Here is a 17883-nt window from a genome sequence, read left to right on the forward strand (position 1 = left end):
TCATCTTTGGATAGACACGATGCCCAAACAGATAGGCTACAACCAAAAGGTTTGATTAAACAAAAAAAAACTTTGATAGGAAATGACTGCCTGTCGATGACTGAGATGTGGAAAAAGTTTTTGATTTGCATGCTGTCCTCCGCTGAACCACTACTAGCCTACTCATTGTAACTAGATTATGATTAATGAATGTCAGGGGCGTTTTTAGGGGTTGAGGACATTGGAGGCTTACTTGGACCTCTGTAGGGGAGTCTGGGGGGATTCTCACCTCGGATATTTTTTTTTTCTCCGAACAACCTCTATTTTGCTTTGTATGCACTCTGGCACCTTATTTACCTTTACCATTAGGCTATCCCTGCCATTAGCCCTTTTTAAACAGGAATTGTGCAAATTTGCAGGAAAGCCTAATCAGTCTTCTTTCAGCATTGGCAGTATAAAAACAAAATCGGGGAGTGCGGCAAAATGCCGCCTGCCTACTTTTGTTTATACAGATTGTGCCTTTTTCGGGGCAATGGGGGGCGTGAGCAAGTAACAAAACGTGTAGCCCAGCATGTGATGGGCACGTGCAGCGTCATCAACAGCTCCTCCCACAAGTCGCCAACAGCCCCTCTCGTGGCGGAAGGGCACCTCGTTCTTTTTAATCCAAAAAGGTTCCGCCAATATGTTTACCCCTACGCGGCAGAAAATGGAGCACTTCATCAACTCACCAATCCGGCTCTGAGTGTCTAAATGCTTGCAGCTTGCCGAAAATCTGGCAGTGTAAAAGGGGCTTTTGACGAGATATTCCAGCAATCTGTGTTTTCACTGTTATAAGATAGGGGGTGCTGTTACACATCTTGTGGAACAGAACAGTATTGCTATGTCCAAAAGAAGGGAATGGAATAAGATAGAATAAAACGGTTTTGTGTGTATATAAAAACAGAAGGTCTGGTCTTTAGTTTGATGTATATACTATTTACATATTCATAGAACAAATTATTCTGTGGGTCTTGAAACATTTGTGAATATGATAAAAAATTCTGGCAGTGGCTGGCAAATTTAAAATAATAGTGTGGCGGGGAAAGTGTGAAACTGTTTTTTTATATATTTTATTCAGTGTTGGGCAGTAGCATCAAAACAAGTAGTGACTAACTTAACTAAATTTCTCAGTAGCGTAGTGGTGACATCTCTACTTTCTGAGTCAAATAGTTTTTCAGTAGTGAAGTTGATTAATTGACCGAGAGCATGGTCCACAAAAGTAACAAGCTCTTTTTCCTAGGAAAAGCTCTGAAGTGCAGTGGACTGTATTTCTGCGTAGGTCTGGATGAAAGTAAGGATAATGAAACTGAGGATAAGTAATGTGACTGACACCAGCACCACACCATGCATGTAGACGAGGAGGCACTTCCTTATGTCATCACATAGTAATCCTTCAGTTTATTCCACTTGCTGCTTTTGATATTGGCTTCTTAACATGTCTCTGACATGTCTTAGTAGATTTGCAGTGGACACCAGAGAAATAGACACAACAAGGGCCAAGAAAAGAGCCAAAGAGACAGAACAGTATCAAGAAGGAAGAGAGGAGAGAGAATGTGACATACTGATGTCACGTGTTATTTGCAGGATATGTTCATGTTCTAATGTCTCAAAAAAAGAAACATTTTCATTTAGGTCTGTTATTTGTTATTGTTTATATTACTGTCTTTTAATTATTATAGTTTTATTGAGTGACAAATATATTTAGGAAATGTGTTTATGAATTACGAACAGAACCAGAAAGCCTACTGAAAGAGGCCAAGACTAAAAAAGTTTTAATTTAAGTATGTTATTTTATAATAAACAGTTTAACTGAACTTTTTTGCCTGCCTGTTTGTTTGGCTGACAGTTTTTCTTATCACTGAGAAAATACTGATTTGACAAAGTGAACTAATAAAAGTAGCTTTGCAAGTAGCAAGTTACTTTTGCCATTTTCACGTAGCTTAGCTTGCTACATTTCTCTGGAGATGGCTTCAGTGTTGTGAAACTTAATTTTGATATAGAGTAGCTGGTAGCTTAGCTCATTACATTTTCAAAGTAGCTTGCCTAACACCGATTTCATTTGCCAGATTAATTATGAATTGTGATGTTAAAAATATTAGTATTTGTTAGTAATTAGTATTGAGTATAAACAGAATACTTTGCAACTGCTATCATTAAAATTTAGAGAATTATGGGGTTCTTGTACTTTTTGTTACTCTACATTTCTACTCCTCATCTCAGAGGAAAATATTGTACTCTTTACTCCACTGAATGTATTTGTCTGCTTTAGTTACTTTGAAAAATTAGATTAATATTAGAAAATATATTTAACTAATAAATGATTATGTACACTACAGGCCCAAACATTGGAAGCAAGGCCAATACAGGCCAAACATTTGGAATTGCTGAATAAATGTTAACAAAAAAAAGAAAGGCTTAGTTTTAGGGCTGAGAAGATTTGCAAGTCACAACTTCAGTGCAAAAGTAAACTGGACCGACAAAAGCAAGTTTGAACTATTTGGTTCAAATCGTGGAGTCTATGTCCGTAGACAAACTGGTGAACACCTTTAAACATCATGTGTAACACCCACAATAAAGCATGGAGGTGGTAGCGCCATGGTATGGGGATGTTTTTCAGGTGATAGAGTAGGATATTTGTTTGAAGTAAAGCTTATTGTGAGAAGGTACAATACCACTCCATCCTCCAGCATCATGCAGTTCCATCTGGCCCAAGACTTGTGGGTCGAAAGTTTGTTTTGCAGCAAGATAATGACCCTAAGCATTCTTCCAAGCTCTGTCAGGGTTACCTAGACAAAAAAGAAGAGGAAGGTGTTCTTCGAAAGATGGTTTGGGCCCCTCAGTCTCCAGACCTCTCTCCAATTGAGCTTGTGTGGGACGAATTGGATCGATCAGTCAGAAAAGTGCGTCCCACGAATCAGCAGTCTATCATTGATGAACTTAAGAAGGCCTGGAATGCAATTCCTGGCATGTACCTTAAAGAACTTGTGGAACCTTGTATGTGCAGTGCTGTTGTTAAAGCCAGAGGAGGTTACTTTGAAAAAAGCAAAGTCGGGGCGTCGGTAGAATAGTGGATAGTGTCAGTGCCCCATGTACAGAGGCAATGCCTCGCTGCAGCGGTCGCAGGTTCGACTCTGACTTGCAACCCTTTGCTGCATGTCAACCCCCACTCTCTCTCTCTCACCCCATTTTAAATCTGTCCTGTCCATTAAAGGCAAAAAGTAAAAAAAAAAATCTTTTTTTAAAAAAAAGAAAAAAGCAAAGTCTAAGCAAGAAAAACCCAAATATCTGGTAATTTTAGTAAAAATGTAGTCTGATAAGTGACTCTTTACATTATAATCATGTCTATTTTGTTGCAAAGTATAACAATGTAACTATTATCTTTTTTTGTTTCATGTTTTCACAGTATAACGATATTACAGAATTTATATTATTATCAGTCAGAATGACCCTTAAAAGAGTGGAGATGGAAGGGTTAATCTGGTTGAACAAACGTTTTATTACAAAAATTGAAACTTTTGTAAATTAAAGTATGTGTAAAAAGTATCCCCAAAGAAAATAACTAACTCAAAGGGGAGATTCGACATCCAGTTGCATTTATTTATTTTTTTTCAATGTTGTGGATAAGCAAATGTACACGAAACGTTAACTGTCAACTTTTATATCCCGGTATACTTTAAAACTAGCATATCACTGCAACCCAGTTTTTGAGGGCTTTCATGCATGAACAAAATGACAGCTTTTTTAAAAATATTATTAGGCCTGTATATATATATATATATATACACACACACACACACACACACACATATATACATACATATGTATATATATATATATATATATACAGTACAGGCCAAAAGTTTGGACACACCTTCTCGTTCAATGCGTTTTCTTTATTTTCATGACTATTTACATTGTAGATTCTCACTGAAGGCATCAAAACTATGAATGAACACATGTGGAGTTATGTACTTAACAAAAAAAGGTGAAATAACTGAAAACATGTTTTATATTCTAGTTTCTTCAAAATAGCCACCCTTTGCTCTGATTACTGCTTTGCACACTCTTGGCATTCTCTCCATGAGCTTCAAGAGGTAGTCACCTGAAATGGTTTTCCAACAGTCTTGAAGGAGTTCCCAGAGGTGTTTAGCACTTGTTGGCCCCTTTGCCTTCACTCTGCGGTCCAGCTCACCCCAAACCATCTCGATTGGGTTCAGGTCCGGTGACTGTGGAGGCCAGGTCATCTGCCGCAGCACTCCATCACTCTCCTTCTTGGTCAAATAGCCCTTACACAGCCTGGAGGTGTGTTTGGGGTCATTGTCCTGTTGAAAAATAAATGATCGTCCAACTAAACGCAAACCGGATGGGATGGCATGTCGCTGCAGGATGCTGTGGTAGCCATGCTGGTTCAGTGTGCCTTCAATTTTGACTAAATCCCCAACAGTGTCACCAGCAAAACACCCCCACACCATCACACCTCCTCCTCCATGCTTCACAGTGGGAACCAGGCATGTGGAATCCATCCGTTCACCTTTTCTGCGTCTCACAAAGACACGGCGGTTGGAACCAAAGATCTCAAATTTGGACTCATCAGACCAAAGCACAGATTTCCACTGGTCTAATGTCCATTCCTTGTGTTTCTTGGCCCAAACAAATCTCTTCTGCTTGTTGCCTCTCCTTAGCAGTGGTTTCCTAGCAGCTATTTGACCATGAAGGCCTGATTGGCGCAGTCTCCTCTTAACAGTTGTTCTAGAGATGGGTCTGCTGCTAGAACTCTGTGTGGCATTCATCTGGTCTCTGATCTGAGCTGCTGTTAACTTGCGATTTCTGAGGCTGGTGACTCGGATGAACTTATCCTCAGAAGCAGAGGTGACTCTTGGTCTTCCTTTCCTGGGTCGGTCCTCATGTGTGCCAGTTTGGTTGTAGCGCTTGATGGTTTTTGCGACTCCACTTGGGGACACATTTAAAGTTTTTGCAATTTTCCGGACTGACTGACCTTCATTTCTTAAAGTAATGATGGCCACTGGTTTTTCTTTAGTTAGCTGATTGGTTCTTGCCATAATATGAATTTTAACAGTTGTCCAATAGGGCTGTCGGCTGTGTATTAACCTGACTTCTGCACAACACAACTGATGGTCCCAACCCCATTGATAAAGCAAGAAATTCCACTAATTAACCCTGATAAGGCACACCTGTGAAGTGGAAACCATTTCAGGTGACTACCTCTTGAAGCTCATGGAGAGAATGCCAAGAGTGTGCAAAGCAGTAATCAGAGCAAAGGGTGGCTATTTTGAAGAAACTAGAATATAAAACATGTTTTCAGTTATTTCACCTTTTTTTGTTAAGTACATAACTCCACATGTGTTCATTCATAGTTTTGATGCCTTCAGTGAGAATCTACAATGTAAATAGTCATGAAAATAAAGAAAACGCATTGAATGAGAAGGTGTGTCCAAACTTTTGGCCTGTACTGTATATATATATATATATGTACAGCTTATTTAGATCTGGGGCTATTCATGAAACATTTGGGGCTGAGGCCTTGGACACTCAGGCCAGGCCTAACAACGCCACTGATGAATGTAGAAACTATAAATGAAAATCAGTTCTGTTGGCTGCATATTTTAAATGAAAGTTTGTCTCCAGTGCAATTTATTTCCACTTTGTGTAAGAGGGTTAACTTTGTGCTGTAGAGCTGGCTTTTCGAATGAAACACAGCCATCTTCAAGATATATCTCTTTATTGTTATACAAAGTGTGCAGTTATAGAAGCATACAGTAAATAATAATAATTTGAAAAGCTTGACATTACTGGAAATGTCTTTGTGTTAAAGAAGTGGCATTACATGATCTGAAATGCCTCTTTCACATTACTAGCCAAAACTTGTTTTTCCTGACATATACACGGCAGCAGGAGGCGCTGCTCTCTTACAACGAGTTTGTTCCAAACTGTCATCAAACGGCGAAGAAGAATCTGTTTAGAGCGGACCAGACAGCACAGCTTTTGGCTGGTATCTTCTGTGTGGAGCGCAGGAGACTAAATATTCATCTCGAATTTTAACGTTTCTTCCGATACTCATTGGAGTTTAATCTAATATAATTCTAACTACAAATATAGGATTTACAACTGTCCTCGAAAAGGCCCCAGAAATGGCAGAAAATCCAGGTGAGTGTGTTAGCTAATGATAGCTAGATAGCTAGTTCTGGTCAATTTCAGCTAGCTTTAACTCGTTCAATGGATGCACTTTCAATGTAATTTGTCAAATTACTGGTAAAATACTTTGAAGGGAATCACTCATGTGAAGATCAGTCGTTCATTAGCTTATGCTGAGCTCTATAGCCTCACGCTAACCACCCAAGTGAACCCTGTCCCAGTTAACGTTAGCCTAGCTGAGATGCATGTTGGATCAAGACACGATCAGGGAAATCTTGACAGAGAAATGTTGCATAAACGAACGTAAACATAAACGAACTCAACATGCATTTAGACCTCCATCGTTAATGTCGTGACCATCTTTGGTAAACTCGGTGTGTACATACAATCGAGCAAGTAGATTAGTAATTCCAGTGAGCAAGTTAACTTAGTATGCTAACAGTTGGCTGTGTTATCAATCAATCGATCAATCAATCAATCAATCAATCAATCAGTCGTTTTATTTTTCACGTGGAATTCTACAAGGAACAACTCCAGTTAAATGTGATTCCATGAGCTCCCTTAACTTTTATTCTGTAATTTATAATAACAATAAATAAAGAAAATGATAATAAACTATTCATCTAGCACCTTTCAAAACACAGTTACAAAGTGCTTTACAATGAAATTATGTCTATTTAAAACACAAGGAGAATGAAACAAATTAAAATGTTATAAAGTGTTACCAAAGTAAAGATAAAAGACAATAAGGCCAAAACAAATTTCAAGATAAAACACAAGAAATAAAATCAACAAGACAGTAATGAAGTAGACAGACAGAATAGAATTTAGTCCTTTTTTGTAGGGACGATATGCACCATAATATCAGCATATCATCTGTATCAGCTGATACTGGCTTTAACATGAAATATGAGAACTGGCCAACATGCTTTTTCTTATTTTGCACAATGACTGAATATTACATACATTGAAAAGTATTGTATTTCATGCCTCCATCTGCTGGTGGGCAATCACGATAAGAGTATGCATGCATAATATGATGCTAATTACACTACAAGAGAGACCTGATAATCACTTAAATTAGGCAAGGACAAAAGCTTAATGTTGGTTATCGGTCAAATTAGTGGATATATGTCGGCATATCGGATATTGGCAAAAAATCCAATATGGTGGACCCCTACTTTTTTGTGTCTTCTTACATTGTTGGCTACTGCTTTATAATTGTCCACATTTCCGGATTGTTCTGGAAATCCATTGTTTGTTTGTTGTTGTGGAATGATTTAACTGATCACACATCCTGACCCAACAAGACAGCAGCATGGTCACTCCTCCCAAACACGGGCAGTGCCGCCTCTGAACGGTGTATATGAGATCATCAACAGCAGGAACAGGATAGCACCTCACATTACCACTATCACATCAGTCCTAATTCACCATCAAGCACACTCCTCCCTCAGAGTCCTCTGCTCTGTCAGATCAACATATGGAAAATGAGTCACCTGGTTGAATGCTACTGTCAAGGATTTAGCCAAGTTTCAGTAAATTAAAGGATATTACAGTTTCTGATATCCTGCTGGAAACCGATGCGGCACAGAGGTTGTCTAGTTAATTATCTGACACCTGTATAACAGCTAGCAGGATGCAAGCTGTTATATTGTATCCACTAAGGTACAGATATCCACTAATTTGACCGATAACCAACTGTGCCAATCTTTTCCATCCTTTCTCGATTGTTCACTGATGTTTACATTTGAAAACCTTGACCTGGCCTAGCTGGCATGAGTAGCAGGAGGCGAGTATACAGACTGGTGAGTTGATATCCTCATCCTTATGTTCTAACTTGGCACTGCACACCACCTCTGTCCAAAGCCAACCACAAAAAGCACCACTAACACTTGCAAAATAGACATGACAGCCTAAGTTTAGCACAAATTTAGCATAGCTGACAAGGCAATTGGAGCATCCACACCTACGTGATTAACTGGGACGAGATGTTAATGTTACTCAAAGAGATTGATTTTAAATGGATTAAATGTGATATCACATTGAGTGATGCCATTAAATGTCAGATTTCTTAGTGTAGGGTGGCACCTATCAATTATTTTAGTAATCAAGTATTCTATTGATTATTCTGGCAGTTAATCGAGTAATCGGATAAGAAATACTGCGTATTTTCATTAAATTACTTTGGCTTTATGTAAAGGTACATTTATGGTTATGTAAAGGCAAGAGAAATACATAAAAGAGAAAAGAATAAAAGTTTTTTAAGTGAGAGAAATGAGCAACAAATTTGTTCTTGCTCAGCTGAACATGGTGGAACCCTCTGCACAAAGCTGTCCAAAGTGCGACTTTGTGACTTTAGAGTATAATTAATTGTTTTATTTTATTTATTTATTTATTTTTTTGATATTTATTACTAGGCCTTCATAAATATCATACTGTAAATATTCTACTACTGGCTAGTTTAGACTAATTTACTGTGGTCAAAGGGTGCCTTACACCTGCTGACTCTACTTACTGTAGTCCAAATTAATATACCTGCTGTACTCAATTTGTGCATTTAGGCTCCATTTTCTACTGTGTGTGTCTGAGAGTGATTCAGGGGGCGCATGTGTGCGTGAGTGCGTGAATGAGTAAGTTGTGCGCGTGTTAATGTGTGTGTGACTAACATAATGACGTAAATGAAGCCAAGGCTTTAACAAATTGACTACAGTATTTTATTTTCAATGTGTTGCTATTTTCTCTAACAAAACTTGGCTAATACACATGATACATCGGCAGGTAAAGTTAGCCACCGCATTGATTTCTGTTATTGATCAGCCATTATAAAGCCATATTACACGTACGTTTTTTACATGCATTATGAATCTCAGCTAGGTGATTAAGGTTAAATGCAATTAAACGTGACCTTAACATTTCTTGTTGTGTCGGGTCCATTCCGCGAACTGATGCAAACACTGGATGTTTTCTACTTAGATGTTGTAGCATTGAGGACTTGCTATTGTGGTACGCTAACTCCATTTTGCAATACACACTGAACTGTTTTTTTTTATTGTTTTAACTTGTGATAATCCCTCTCTTGACACTTTTCATTGTGTTTTTGGTGTGTCTCCTCTTTTTGTTTCTCCCTCTTTCCTTGTCACTCGCCCTCCATTGTTTTTGCTATCCGTGCATCACATCTACGTTACAGCTGTGTAGGCTATCAACAGCGAAAGTAACATAAGTGTGTTGTGCAACAACCATCCATGCGAAACATAGCACACTGTATAGTTGTACTGGATTTAATGAAGCTTCAAGGCAAATAATTTGGCTTTTGGCTTTGGCCTTTAAGTAATCGAATTATTTGAGTTACTGGAGGAATCATTTCAGCCCTAACTGAGTTTCACAAATTAACCACCACCCATATCGTCATGTATGCTCAGTGGTCACTTTATTAGCTACTTGGTACATCTGCTTGTTAATGCAAACATCCAGTTAGCCAATCACATGGAGACAATTAAAAGCATACAGACAATTATCAAGAGGTTCTGTGTTGTTCAGACCAAACATCTGAATGGAGAAGAAATGTGATCTAAGTGGCTTTTGATGGTGGTGCCAGAAGGGGTGGACTGAGTTTCTACTGATCTTAATTTTCACCACCAAATTCTCAAGAATTGACACAGAAAACTTGCAGTGAGCGGCTGTTCAGTGGGCGAAAACGCCTTATTACTGAGAGGAATCAGTTTAGACTGGCCAGACTGGTTCAAGCTGACAGGAAGCAGGGCAACAGGAACCTTAAAGTGGACAGGCTGCAGCAGGTTCCATAAGAACCTCAGTGGGTGCAGGCTCACTTATGCCTGGTTCACACTACACAACATTTCTGTCCATTCCAACAGTCACTATGTCACATTACGCGATTGTGGAGTCATAAAATTATGCCATGACTTGGCCGAGAGACATCAATCAATTCGATCAATTTTATTTATAAAGCCCAATATCACAAATCACAATTTGTCTCACAGGGCTTTACAACATACGACATCCCTCTGTCCTTAGGACCCTCGCAGCGGATAAGGAAAAACATGATACACAACACACGACACGATGGTCCACACCAATCATCCCCGGTCATCTTTCACGACATGTGTGATGTCATCGGGTTATTCTTAGCCTATCTTTATTACTTTTACCATTATTTCAGTCACTGTGTCTGTTCATGTGCTAGCCGAAATGTTATTGTAGTAACGTAAAAGAGTGCCAGCAGATGGCAGGAGCTACATTTAAAGTACTGTACGAAAACATATAAGTCACTGAATCCTCCACGAGTTCCTGCAAATCTTTCACAATAAAAGCCTATTTAGAAAATGAAGGGATTCTCTCAACCAAAGTTATAAGGGGCTTTTAATTTGAAACAGATACAAGAATGCTGAGTTTGAAATGACAGTGTGATGCATTAACTTTATCAAGGCAAATGGGAGTGGATGAAAAGTAAAAATATAAAAATACAGAGTGAATAATAAGTAACGGCACATTTATAATGTAGTCTGTTTCAAATGAAGCTGGTACTCTCTGCAGTTGTGGTGAGTAAAAGTTATTACTCTATGTCCATCTCCATTATGAAGAAATAACATTCTTTGCTAGCTTGATGCTAATGGCAGTACTCACTGGGTTGCTAAAATGCCTCTAGTGATTCATGCCAGCATTTTTCCCTTTTTATTCTGTGTGGTAACATCCCTAGAGGAAATATCCTAAACTCTGGGGTGTTGTTGTCGTACAGTTGTCTACAGCAGCAGATCGCTCTTTGTTCCTATTGGTCAAAGTGACGGCTGTGACGGGAGCAGTCCTGAACGAAAAAAAAGAAAATAAAACATGCTAGACTTTCTGTTGGAACGTCGTGAGGCGTCCCAGACGTCGGTTGTTGTCTACTATGACACACTAAATGAGATGAAACGATCGATTATCATGTACAACACGATCCATGCCAACACCGTACATTGCTGCGTCGGGCTAGAATCGGGCTGATATTGTGTAGTGTGTACCAGGCATTAAACTGATAGAACTGCCACCTTGCCTGATGCATCTTGATTTCTGCTGCCACATGGGGATGGTAATTAGAATTTGGTGGGAGCTACGGTAGTATAAATAGTATGACAAAATCTCCTCCACACTTTTGAGTTGAAGTGATTGCAGGGTTTAAATGCAAGACCTACCTGACCAGTCTACCCATCTTTAAGGGCAACAAATCACTAGTGATACACTGTTTTGGAAATTCTGAGGTGGTACCGATGTTTAAAACAACAGTTTAGCAGATGCTGATAGCAGTGTTTTTTGGTTGTTGTTTCTTTTGTTTTTGTTGTTTTTTAATCCCCCCCTTTGTGCCAGGGAAACAAAGAAATCTTAATTATACAACAAAACAAAACTGAACTGTTTGTCATTCAGCCCCCCATGACACTATTTTTGAATGAGCACAAATTCTACCCTACAAATTTATAGCCCCTTTTACACTGCCTTGTCAAGGCAGGAATTTCATACTGTTATGATGCCTCACTGTTCTGTATGCAAGGTACAGTTGCAAAATGGGGAGACAAAGTTGTCTTGCCTTCATGCCAGCAGCAGAGGTAGTAACAACACTGAAATGATGTCTGAAAAAAGGGACTAACCTAAAAGGGACAGCCAGCAGGACGGGACCATGGATAGGATGAGTGTTACGTTTTGAAAACTTTCTGTTTGATTCACTGTTGGAGATATAAAAAGCACCTGGTAGCAGCTAGCAGCTAACTCGAAGAACAACATTGGCTGAAAATGTCCCCCTTACTAGGGATAGGCAAAGGATCAAAATTCATTATTCAATCATCAAAAAAATTAACGATCAATTATCAATTAATTGATAAGTGAGTATTTCAAAAGAGAGAAAACAAAAGAGTGCAGTGCAGACTGTCGCCGCAAGAGAGCGCAGTTGCCCCAGTTTGAGCTTCAGTCCCCCAGGCCAAAGAGGAAGAATGGCGCGCATGCACAGTTCACCCCTGGGTGTTTACAACCATTGCCAGCCAGGGGTTACAGGCATCAGTTTCCAGCGAAACCTCCGTCTTTCAATGGCGTAGTGTTTTCAGAGGCCTCAAGGGAAGCCGCTGAGGCTTTGGAGAGCAGTGAGAGCCTCCGTCTGTTTATGATTTTTTAGCCTTTCATAGGTCCGGCGGGGGGTCTCGTAGGCACGGCGGCCCGCCGGGCCTGTAGCATTGTAGGGGAAACACTGCAACTATCGAGCAAAATGATTTGTGATCGATGAAAATCCTTAACAGTCAATCATCGATAATCAAAAATTGATGCCCATCCCTAGTCCTTACCCTCCGAGCAAAGGATGAGATCAGCCACCATTTAACAGGGACAGTAAATGATCATTATTGCCATGTTAATGCAATTGTTATTTACATTTACAAAGTGCTGCTGACATGTATGCTATATGTCACATTAGAGGCTGACGCTGTTGCATTACATGTCATGCCCATCTCACCTCTTTTGCTTTCTTGATGCCTGCATGCTGTCAAAAAATACTCACTGGAGAGTAATGATACTGCCGTTGTGTGACGACAAACTTTTATTTTCAATGATTAATATATAAAAATAAGAGGAGGTAGGACCAGAAAAGTTTTTAAAGTCTTCTTACTCCTTTTTTGAATGTTATTATTTGAGTTGCTGTGCGGTCAAGACCTAGTTTGGCATATCATTAAGTTCAGTCAGACTAATAATCATAGCCATCAAGAACTGATGTGGTTATAATGTCAGTCTAGTTGGTGATAACGGGGGAGTGGCGGACGACTCCGGGGTTTTTTCGGACCTAATTGTATTCCAGAGTTTTGCACACCGGCGACCAGATCTTTGCTCTCAAACCACAAAAAAATGTAATGGCACAACAGTCTCCTTCAGTACATTATTTTATACTTTCTTTTGATTTTCACATTGGCTAGTCATCCTGTTTAAGTTGTCTTCTGATTAAATCGGAACCGTTGAAACAAGTTGTAGGAAGCCTCTGCAAGTAATTGGTTGCTGGCAGACACTCTGTGCTGCAATAAAATGGTTAGTCAGCAGTGCCGTGCACTGTAGAGCCGATACGCTGCTGGTTCTGCCGGCCTGAATAGAATATAATGTCTATAGCCTACTGTTGTGTACAGCCTTTATAGACTGAGCTGAGTAGTAATGCGCGGGTCGACCCGTAACCTGCGGGACCCGCAAATGGACCTGCGGGTCGGGCAGCAGTGATCATCTGTTAAATCGGTCTGTAAATGATATGTCATGGCATCCGAAGGTACTGATGCATTGAGCAGGTGACAGTCCGCGGTCGTTTTCAAAACACACTTGTGTCACGCACTCCAAAAGAAACTTGTTGAAACTTTAAACAATTTATTGTACAAAACGGGGAAACAAACGTTGACAAAAACGGTTCCATAATTCATATTAAATTCAAAAGATAACGAAAAAACAGCTACAAGTTAGAGGGAATAGTGATAAAGTGGTAAAACTTGGCATTGATCCACAGCCTCAGACAGATGCGCTCAAGCGTGCCGTGCGCACAAGCTCAGTTGGTAGGCTGTACTATATTTTCAAATTTTTAACAATGCAATTTAAAAGTTTTGATTTTTATTGATAACCTACATTTACCAACAACAAAAAGACTACATTTAGCACCAAAAAAATGTTAAAAAATAAAAAATTAAAAAACGAATATCGAATACCAAATATTCATAACGAATACCTACCCATAGAAACGAATATTCGAATATCCGAATATTTGGGTACAGCCCTAATTAACAAATATTTAAAAAAGTGTAAATGCAGCAGTCAACCAAACAGAAATAACTAATTGTCTGTGGGCTACAGTCCACTTCCAGTACAGTAATCAACACAAATCAATTAAATTAAAACACAGCCCTATAGCATCCAATACTTATAGGCTTATCAAATAATAAAAAAGTAACAATAAATAAATAAAAGGCAGTAATGAAAATGTGTGCTATACAGCGTATCCTGAGACCGCAACGGGTACTGTCCGTTGGTTTACTTTTAGAACCTATCAACATAAATCAAATAAATTATAGCACAGCTCTACAGCATCCAGTAGGGCTTATCAAAAAAAATAAAACAGAACAATAAATAACAAGGCATAACCGAAAATGGGCATATATAATCCTATCATGAGAACCTAACAAGAAATACTATTTGTTGGTTTATTTTTAGAGCCTACCTTTAGTTTGAAAGGTTCACCCTCTGACTGTCCGAACAGTCAGAACAGGCTACTCCTCATTGAAAATAAAATAAAAACGTATAAGTAAAGTATAATGATAACTATAGCAGCATTCTATGCTTCAAAACTATTCAAGGTTTCTCGCCAGAAAAACCAGCATGTTTACTTTTTCCGGCTGGAGCAGGGCACGTAGTGGAATGACAACTTTGCCCGCGGTGCTGAACACGTCCGCTCTGACGGAGAGCTTGTGGCACAAACGCATAGGTACTTTCGGGCAACGAGTCATTTTTGTTTTTGGGTGGTTCGGGTTGCGCTTCTCCCTCCTCCACTCTGGTGGCCACTGGACCTGCTGCTGCTGCTGCTTGCAGAAGTTGTGAAGTGGTGTTTTTATTTTGGGGCCAACTCGCTTGATGCGCGACTTGCCATCTTTTCTTCTCTCTCACTTCTGAGCTGTCACGTGATGACATCACATCCAAAAACGTTATCAAATGTCATCTCCCGAATCAGCAGTTAAGAGAAACATTATAGCCTGCTGTTAGTTTTAAATTGTACTAGTATTGAATTGACCTCAACTCAACCACACATACATAGGTGATGGACAAACACTCATTATTTAGGCATTAAATAAATTATATTTAATATTATATTATTTTTTTAATGACGGTAATGAAACTGATACTGTTGCTAATTTTGGATACCGCGGATACCTTATTATCGTATTATCGCTCAACCCTAGTTAGATGTGGAAACATGCTGATCTGCTCACTGTTTATCCCTGCAGTCTCTCTCTGCCTCTCAGCTGTCCACTGAGCCGCGGCTCTCCCTCGTTCTTTAGAGGCAACTACAATTTTAGTTTCAGCACTATGTATGTATTTTTATGTGGCAGCCTTTATGACCAAGACAAATCTCCCTCGGGACAAATGAAGTAATCTTGATCTTTCTCTTGAAATCTGCAGCAATTGCCGGAGGCAACATGTAGCAAAGTCTGAAATGTTTTCAGCAACTTCTTGACTCCATGACAGTGAGAAATCAGGCTGTTCTGGGGAGAAAAGGACCCAGTATTAGAAAAGCGTACCTGATAAAGTGACAGCTAAGTGTAACTTCCGTCAGTACAGGTTGTCAACCCTGCTCATTCCAATTTGCATGCTTAGTCTTGGTCTGTAATGTAGATTTGACTTTTTCTCTCTTTTTCACTTTTTTCAGAACAAAACGAGGCAAAGCATGACAGCTCATCATTCCCTGGAATGACGGACCAAGAGAAAGAAATGGCAGCCAGCGCATACGAAGCATTTTTGGTAAAACAAACTTCTTTCCTAACATACTGAGAAAGCAGCGTGCAAAATTTAATTTATGATTCAATGGCCAAGGGGCCTGGTCTAGTAGATGAGAAAATCCACTGGCCAAGCATATTTTTTGCCAGCCACAATAATAAATAGCCTTTTTGTGTCACACATACATTTGTCTCAGTACACTTCATTGGGATGATAAGGTATGTTAATAACAAACTTAAAGAAGAGGTCAGAGCAAAATTTGAAGCACAATATTTTCAATGTTGAAAAACTCATCACCACAGCCTCAGCATATGAGTATGTGCAGCGATGCAGTGTCTAGGGCCTTTATTGTGAAAGGTAAGAACAAAAAGAGTGAAGCTGTATAAAGCAATAAAGACTTTGCTCTGTATGTCCAGCCTCTGTGTTATTGTTTTATGACCCTCATGAGTATGGGAGTAACACATGGGCCTAACGATAGCTAGCAGCAGACCAATTGCAAGTGATAGTTTAGCGGATCAATTGGTAACAGCAAAATGATTGTGGATAAAAAGATAAAGGAGCTATGGGTTCTTAGAGAGTTTGCTTTGATCATTGATATGTTTCAAAATTAACACAAGAAGAAATTCTGTCATGTTGTTGCAAATCCAAGATTGCATGTAAGTGAAAGCAAGTGTAGTGAAACAATCCTGTGTTGCTCACAGACTGGAAAGTACGACGAGTCTCTCAAACACCTTGAAGCCCTGCAGGAGCTCAACAAAGAGGACTACAAGATCGCCATGAATAAAGCTGTTGTAGAGTTTTACAAAAGTAATCAAACTACCACAGGGACTCTGAAACAGACCCTCATGGCAATGAAGAACCAGGTAACTGCTGAAATGTGGGTCATATTTTTCTCATGCTTTTTTAGTTCATGATGAATCTGTTTTCATTGAAACTTCTAGATAAACTTGCGCTTTGCATCACCTTGCATCCTGTCTCTATCTTTCAGGTTCATACATCAGCAGAGGACATTGATGGATTAGATGATGTTGAAAATAGCTTACTGTACTATAATCAAGCCATCATCCACTATCATATGCGTCAGTACTCTGAAGCCATCGCCATGGGAGAGAGGCTCTACCAGTTTCTGGAACCATTTGGTATGTTATGGTATACTGCTAATGATATTAGATAATCAAGTGGTTGATCATCAGACAGGTGATGCTTGGCATTTTAAAAAATTTCATAAAAAACAAATATACAAAATATTAAGCGATCACTCCTAAATATGTGAATATGCTGCTCTTTAAAACCAACTTATCGTTGTAAGTGGGGCTATAGTGAATGGCATTTTTATGCCTCCGTGCCAGCTGTAGCTGTGGCTGGAGGCATTGTGTTTTTGGGTTGTCTGTCCATCCCATTCTTGTGAATGCAATATCTCAAGAATGCCTTGTAGGAATTTCTTCAAATTTAGCACAACAGTCCACTTTGACTCAACCATGATACAGGGTTTCCTCCAGGATTTTTTGAAACTGTGGGGGAGGGCTTGACGGGGAGTGCTCCGGTGATGACAAAACTGAATGTTTTTATAAATACACTATTTGTTCACTGCACAACTGTAGCACAACTATATACACAACTGTATATATACATATATATAAAACACTTCAGCTTTCATCCTGCTGCTCTTGTCAGCAGTCACATCATCAATAAATACAAGAGAACCATTTCCACTGGCAGCCATACATGGCCATGACATAACAGTACCTCCACCATGCTTCACTGATGAGGTGGTGTGCGTTGGATCATGAGCAGTTCCTTCCCTTCTTCCTTCTCTTCTCTTCGCATCATTCTGGTAGTTGATCTTTGTTTTATCTGTCCATAGTATGCTGTTCCACAACTGTACAGGCGTTTTAGATGGTTTTTGACAAACTCTAATCTGGCCTTCCATTTTCAAGGCTAACCAATGGTTTACATCTTGTGATAAACCCTCTGTATTTATTCTAGCGAAGTCTTCTCTTGCTTACAAGAGCAGCAGGATGAAAGCTGAAGTGTTTGGGGCTACATTATCTGCTCAGATTCAACCAAATGCTTCAAAACTCATTAGATGATGCTTCACAGTGCAGTTGGACAATGACCTGAAGAATACTGCAAAAGCAACCAAAGACATTTTTAAGACAAAGAAAAGGAATGTTCTGTAATGGTCAAGTCATATCATCTGATCTGAATCCAACTTGCTGAAGC

The 17883-nt window shown here is 39.3% G+C and overlaps 1 protein-coding gene and 1 long non-coding RNA gene across 5 annotated transcripts in view; one reads left to right on the forward strand and one right to left on the reverse strand.

The window, feature by feature from the left end:
• The window catches only part of LOC144464539 (uncharacterized), a 192894-nt gene that overhangs the window by 81331 nt on the left and 93680 nt on the right, over window positions 1-17883 (reverse strand). The window lies entirely within an intron of this gene.
• Window positions 1-17883, forward strand: part of cnot10 (CCR4-NOT transcription complex, subunit 10) — a 46541-nt gene that overhangs the window by 439 nt on the left and 28219 nt on the right. For 2 of the 4 annotated variants that reach the window (XM_033639546.2, XM_033639547.2), the window contains exons 1-4: window positions 5991-6183; window positions 15593-15684; window positions 16362-16523; window positions 16649-16799. In XM_033639546.2, the coding sequence (XP_033495437.1) occupies window positions 6168-6183; window positions 15593-15684; window positions 16362-16523; window positions 16649-16799 (421 nt within the window). In that variant the 5' untranslated portion in view covers window positions 5991-6167. Of the gene's footprint in view, window positions 1-5990; window positions 6184-15592; window positions 15685-16361; window positions 16538-16648; window positions 16800-17883 lie in introns of those variants that run through there. The other 2 variants (XM_033639549.2, XM_033639550.2) reach the window with 2 other exon arrangements.

Source organism: Epinephelus lanceolatus, chromosome 10 (assembly GCF_041903045.1).
Source record: "Epinephelus lanceolatus isolate andai-2023 chromosome 10, ASM4190304v1, whole genome shotgun sequence".
Taxonomy (NCBI): Eukaryota; Metazoa; Chordata; class Actinopteri; order Perciformes; family Serranidae; genus Epinephelus; species Epinephelus lanceolatus.